This window comes from Ambystoma mexicanum, chromosome 2p (genome assembly GCF_040938575.1).
Source record: "Ambystoma mexicanum isolate Mex_15411 chromosome 2p, UKY_AmexF1_1, whole genome shotgun sequence".
NCBI lineage: Eukaryota > Metazoa > Chordata > Amphibia > Caudata > Ambystomatidae > Ambystoma > Ambystoma mexicanum.
The window spans coordinates 730,827,651-730,833,650 of NC_090923.1; the positions used below are offsets into that span (position 1 = coordinate 730,827,651).

The window sequence follows — 6,000 nt, forward strand, 5'->3', positions numbered from 1 at the left end:
CTAAAATTCCTTATGGGTGCTCCATTTGAGCCTTTACAGTCTTGTCCTTTGAGACTGTTGAGACTGTTAACCCTGAAAACTGTGTTTTTAGTTGCGGTCACTTGCGCTCGCAGAGTGAGTGAGTTGCAGGCACTTTCTGTTAAACCACCCTTCGTGTTCGCTTCGGAGATCTCGTGCCTCAGTTCTTCTGAGTTCTGTTCTTTCGGTTCTTCGAACCTGTTCATTGTGAAGATTTCCATGATGTCTTCGGCTTCTTCCACCCCGCGGCCAGGTTTTAAGAAGTGTCGGGCCTGCGGGTCCAAGATGTTGTTGACGGACTCGCACGACGCCTGCCTTTGGTGCCTCGGTGAGGGCCAGGACACGGATGATTGTGTTGACTGCCAGTGGCTTATGTCGAAGGCCTTGCGGGAGCGTAAGAAGAAGCTTTCTGTCAGTAAGGTGGCCAAGCCTCGGAAGTCGAGATCCGCAAGGCTTTCGACTGACAACTCTCCGCATCGTCGTCGTCAGTCTGGGGGTCTTGGTCCCGGAGTAGGTCCTGCCATTCCGCTGCCTCTTCGAGGCACTCACGGAAGCGCTGTCACTGGTTGCCTTCGGCAGGTGATGATGTTGTTTTTTCAGTCGCAGGGCCCCGTTCCTTCCGCGCCGTCGAAAGACGCCGGCCGTGGCCATGCTAGAGCCGCCACTCGCATGCCTTTGGGCTCGGGTGGTCAGCGCGATCATCGAGCATCTTCGAGGTCTCGATCGGACAAGGTGGATCGCTCTAGACCTGCCCGCTCCAGGTCCTGGTCCTCGACGCCCTTGAGACCGCTGGAGCCTGTGAGGTATTCTAAGAAGACATAGATGCCTTTAGCGCCGAGGTCGTCGAGGGACTCTCCCAAGGCTTTGCCTCCGAGGAAGCCGTCGACGCCATCGGCGCCCAGGCGGTCGAAGGACACGCTCGGGGCTCCGCCCTCGAGGATGGTGTCGAAGCCGTTGGCACCACGCTCGATGTCGATGCCGATTCCATTGACGCCTTTCGAGGCTGCTTTGTCGGAGGTACCCCGTGGCACGGTGGAACCCCCTAGAAAGGCTCTGGCTAAGGCTAAGAATGTCTTTGTCCTTTTTTCTGTGCCCACATTCCAACCTCTGGATAATATCGCTGAGGTGGAAGAAGGGTCTGAGGAAGGAGGTTTGGTTCCTGTGGAGGTACCTGACGAGATTTTGTCTGGTCATAGCAAGCTTGAAGACCTGCGTCAGTCGTTGCACGATGCCAGTGGTTTGGACACCTCTCCAGAGGTGGAGTTCGATAGGCCTGAGCCTGGCACCCACACCGAGTCCTCGTAATAGCGCCTTATGTCCAGGGTAACGGAATACTTGGGGTGGTCTGCGCCACCGGTGGATTTTCTGCAGGATGAACTGACGCATATCCTTGACCAAGGTCCACCAACTGACCCGGTACTCCCATTCCATATGGCCTTGCAGAGAAGGGTGGCAGCGGCTTGGACTGCTCGGGGAGTCTCCCGGCAGTGAGCAAGTCTTTGCCGAAGAAATATCGTCCAGCCAGTAGTGACCCCAGCTACTTGACTATGCACCCCACTCCGGAGAGTTTGGTGGTGCAGACGGCTATGGCCCCGGTAAAACAGGCGTCGTGCCCTACCACCCCTCCTGATAGGGACGACAAATGGTTTGATGGCTGGGCGAAGAAACTGTTTTCTTCAGGGGTTATGGCTTTGCAGGCAGCCAACTCCGTGTGTGCCTAAGCATGTTTCACTCATACTCTGTGGAATTGTCTCGTTGGCGGCTGAACACATTCCCGAAGGGGAGGAACGGGATGGCTTTCTTGCTCTTGTTCAGGATGGCAAGGATGCCATGTGTGAATCCGTTCGGTCGAGTCTGGACGTGGCAGATTGCGTCAGCCGGTCCATGGCGGCGAGCACCGTAATGCGCAAGTGTGCATGGTTGCGGAAGTCAGGGTTTGCTCCTGATGTGCAAGCCCGGCTCCTCACCATGCCCTTTGATGGTGAACATCTTTTTGGCAGCAAGGCTGACAAGAGCCTTGAGAGGTTCCAGACCTCCAAAGCTGCAGCAAAGTCGTTGAGCGCTGCAGTTCGCCAACCTCTGCCTTTTCGTCCTAGGAGACAACAATGGAGGGGAGGTTCCTTTCGATATTACTCATCTTTTGGTAGACTGAGGGGAGCTGCAAGTCAAAGGGGCAACCGTCGGAGTACCAGAGGTGGAAAACAAGGTAGTCTAGGTGCCAAGGCCGCTCGGGCAGTTGACTCCTTACCCTCAGGAAATGCTGCAGCCGCTTCAGCTCAGTCATGAAGCCATGTCCCATGGTTCGCCGGTTGGGGGAAGGCTGGCACAGCATCTTGTGAAATTCCGAGACAACTTGCGGAAGAAAGGAAGGACGAACTCCAAGGACAACCCAGTCCTTATGAGTGTTCTTATTTCAAAATTCCTTTGATTTCTCAGTTTCTGAAAGGGCTCACTAATGTGTTCCCACCGTCACCTTTCCGGGTGCCCGGTTGGGATTTGAACCTGGTTCTAAAATTCCTTATGGGTGCTCCATTTGAGCCTTTACGTTCTTGTCCTTTGAGACTGTTAACCCTTAAAACTGTGTTTTTAGTTGTGGTCACTTCCGCTCGCAGAGTGAGTGAGTTGCAGGCACTTTCTGTTAAGCCACCCTTCAGTGTTTCATAAGGACAGGGTTGTCCTTAGAGTTCGTCCTTCCTTTCTTCCAAAAGTTGTCCCGGAATTTTATTTACGCTAGAAGGTCATTCTTCTGGAATTTTATCCTCCTCCGCATCCTGGTAAGGAAGAGGAGAGGCTCCATAGGTTGGATCCTAGAAGAGCTTCAAGTTTTTACATTTCAAGCATGTCCCGTGTCAGAGTGGACGATCAGCTCTTTATAGGTTACGCTGGAAGGCGTTTGGGACAAGCTGTTACTAAGCAGACTTTGTCTAGATGGATTATCTTGGCAATTTCTGAATGTTACCGCTTGGCGTTTAAGGACCCTCCAGTAGGCCTACGGGCCCATTCTACTAGGGGTATGGGTAAGGACCCTCCAGTAGGCCTACGGGCCCATTCTACTAGGGGTATGGCTTCCTCTACTGCCCTGCAAAGGGGTGTTCCTATTCGTAACATCTGTGAAGCAGCCACTTGGGCTTCGGTCCATAATTTTGTACGACACGACTCCTTAGACTCTATCCATGGGCAGGATCTGGCCTTTGGCAAGGCGGTCCTTGACTCTGCATTTTGATTGGGCATTCTAAATTTCTATATTCTAAATTCTTTTCCCGCCTCCATACGTTGGTACTGCTTTGGGAGTCTGTCATAGATATGGAATATGTCTATTTCCAAGGAGTCATACAGAAAAAGAGCAAATGCTGTATTAGTGAGTGATATTAGTTGCTTTTGATAAGACATCATATAACATCTTGTTTATTTTTGAAAAACAAATGCACATTTTATTTCTCAAATGATAGCATTCACTTTCTTCCAGTCTCCATGAGGATTTCCCTCTTTACGTTAAGTCATGCTGAAGGATGGCCTTGCAATAGGCGTGAAATCACCTACCAGTGAACCAGAGGGAAGGCAATGTCTGACTGTAGGAAGGATTTGTATTTCCCCAAATGCAAAAGTTGTACCAAACAAACAAGAAAATCAGAAGTCAAATGAAATAATTTCAGACTAGGGCATACTTTGCATGTCTATGCAGCAATAGCTATAAGAAGCAAAGTGGGGGTTTATAGCTGGATGATGAGCCCATATTTGTGGACCTGTTTGTTTATGTGTTTGTGGCCAGGACATGCATTTTTTTTATTGTCCCATTCAAATGTATTATATCAGATTTCCTGAAATCCTTACAGATCCATTCTTTGTTGACCCACAAGTTCCTATCGTTTTATATGAACGCTTTCCAGGAATACAGCATTTGCTCTTTTTCTGTATGACTCCTTGGAAATTTTGGTTACTTTAACATACATTTATTTTAGACTTACCTTGTTTCCTTAACATGGTTTACATTTCTACCTTATTTGTTAATGGTCAGGCCAACAAGTGCCACAGATGTAACTGGTCTGCCAAAATTACTATTGCTATGTTCCCAGTACATGCACCTTTTAGCTCAAGCATTGGAGTACTATCGGAGCTTCTGCAATGGGGGGAACATGGCATCGACATATAGATTTCTGTAAAGGAACAGGCTAAATTTGTGTGTGCTTTTTCAGGTTAGCGAGGCAATAGACCACCTTCTTTTGGCGATGGAGAGGATTTCTCCTGGCCTGACTGTAACATGTGTTGCCAAGGTATAGGAACTTGGCTAATATTCTGGACAGGAGCAGAAAACAATCCTTGGAAATAAAAGCCCATCTTTCAGTTTGTGTGGCTACTTTGTTATGCTAAAGTAATTTTATGTGGGTTTTCTCTCTCACAGCATGGCCTCAGACAGACAGCACAATATGTTCTGCAGCGACTTCGCCAAAAGGTTGCACAACTAGGGAAGCAAAGTTTGGCTAGTGAACCCGCTCACGGTGCAGTGGAGGAAGAAAAGGTGGGTGGTGAGGGTCCACGTGAAGTCAAAACCCTTGAACAATGAACACATCATGACATTCTAATTGTGAACCCTTTTCAGTGGCAACACTTTACTTGGTCTCCAGCCTCTGAGCAATTTAAGACCAGAATATTTCATATTCTATATTTAGGAACAGATTGGAGTTTGTGCAGAAATCTGCCAGAGTCTGGCCAAAGAAGACATTTGAGTTATTCACCATGATGCCTCTGGACGGTTGCAGCAAAAGGGAAATTTGTTAAAAGTATCTGAAGCATCTTCACTCATTATAGTGTATTACGATTTATTGTAGTTGGTAATATTTTTCGGATAGCCGGATCAGGTATTATTGGTAATTTTGAAATGACTTTGGTAGTTCTCAGTCAATGTAGCAAAAGTAGCATTTAATTTGTCTCCCTCTGAACTACCTTCACGCTTTTGATGAAGTATTCTTGGATGGAACCATACCCTATGTACTGCCGACTCTTAATCTCTGCTGACAAGGTGATCTCAGACTAAAGGGCCACAAATGGCAAATTTTAGAAATGCATGTCTGAAAAAGACCTTGTTAGGTTTTCCAGTTGTGAGATTTGTTTGCAGTGCACCATACATTGGCTAACAGCCGTCGTATGTTAAATATATTTAACACAGGATTGTTAATAGGAAAGGTACCTTATTGACGAGCTTTAAATAAAGCTATCTTGTGTCATATTCATTGTATTGTGTGTATGATTTGTAAATGTATAGATGAGTCCGTCTCAAATCTTGGATTTAAGCGTGAACTGTTCTTGAGGTTACAGGCTCTTACTCTGTCGACCATTAGAATGGGAGATGCTGTAGACACTAATGACCAGGTGCTGTAACCCATGGCAGGTAATGTCGACCATAGCTGGTTTTGAAATGCAAATAATGTGTCCTTTTGCAAGCAGGCCAAGGTGATGGTTTGAACTTCAGAGTGTGGATGGTACAACAATAACATGTTACTCTGCCAACAAAATATATACAGCTCCTGAACGTAAAGTTACGTTTAAGTTAAAACCTGGAAATCAGAGCAAAGAATGGCTGGAGCTTGAGAATGGTTGCAAAATAATAAAAAAACCAAAAAACAACACTCGTCAAGAGTGGTTACGGAGTTGGAATGGATGCTTTTAATGTTTACATATATAAATGCCTTGGCACTCAACTATTATGCTTTGCATGCACTCCTGCAGATATTCTGCCTGCCAGGCCTTGAAAATTGCCACTAATCATAACTTTGTTCAAGTTTCTAGCTTTATCTGCTATTCTGTAAACTGACAGAAACAGTTAAAACACAGGCCTGTGATTAAAAGGGGACTTCATCGCTGTATCAATTAATTTCTGAGACGTGTGGCCTTCTTGCGGTCACAGCTGCTGACAATCACTAGTTGGTCCCAATAGGCAATATGTAATTCTGACTAGGAATTAGAAGCAGTACTGGGAAGCCACTG

The 6,000-nt window shown here is 47.0% G+C and overlaps 1 protein-coding gene across 1 annotated transcript in view; it reads left to right on the forward strand.

Moving 5' to 3' along the window:
- Positions 1–5,242, forward strand: part of KPTN (kaptin, actin binding protein) — a 424,265-nt gene extending 419,023 nt beyond the window's left edge. The window contains exon 12 of the mRNA XM_069644343.1: positions 4,418–5,242. Coding sequence (XP_069500444.1) covers positions 4,418–4,579 — 162 coding nt within the window. The 3' untranslated portion in view covers positions 4,580–5,242. The remainder of the gene's footprint in view (positions 1–4,417) is intronic.
- Positions 5,243–6,000: the final 758 nt, after the last annotated feature.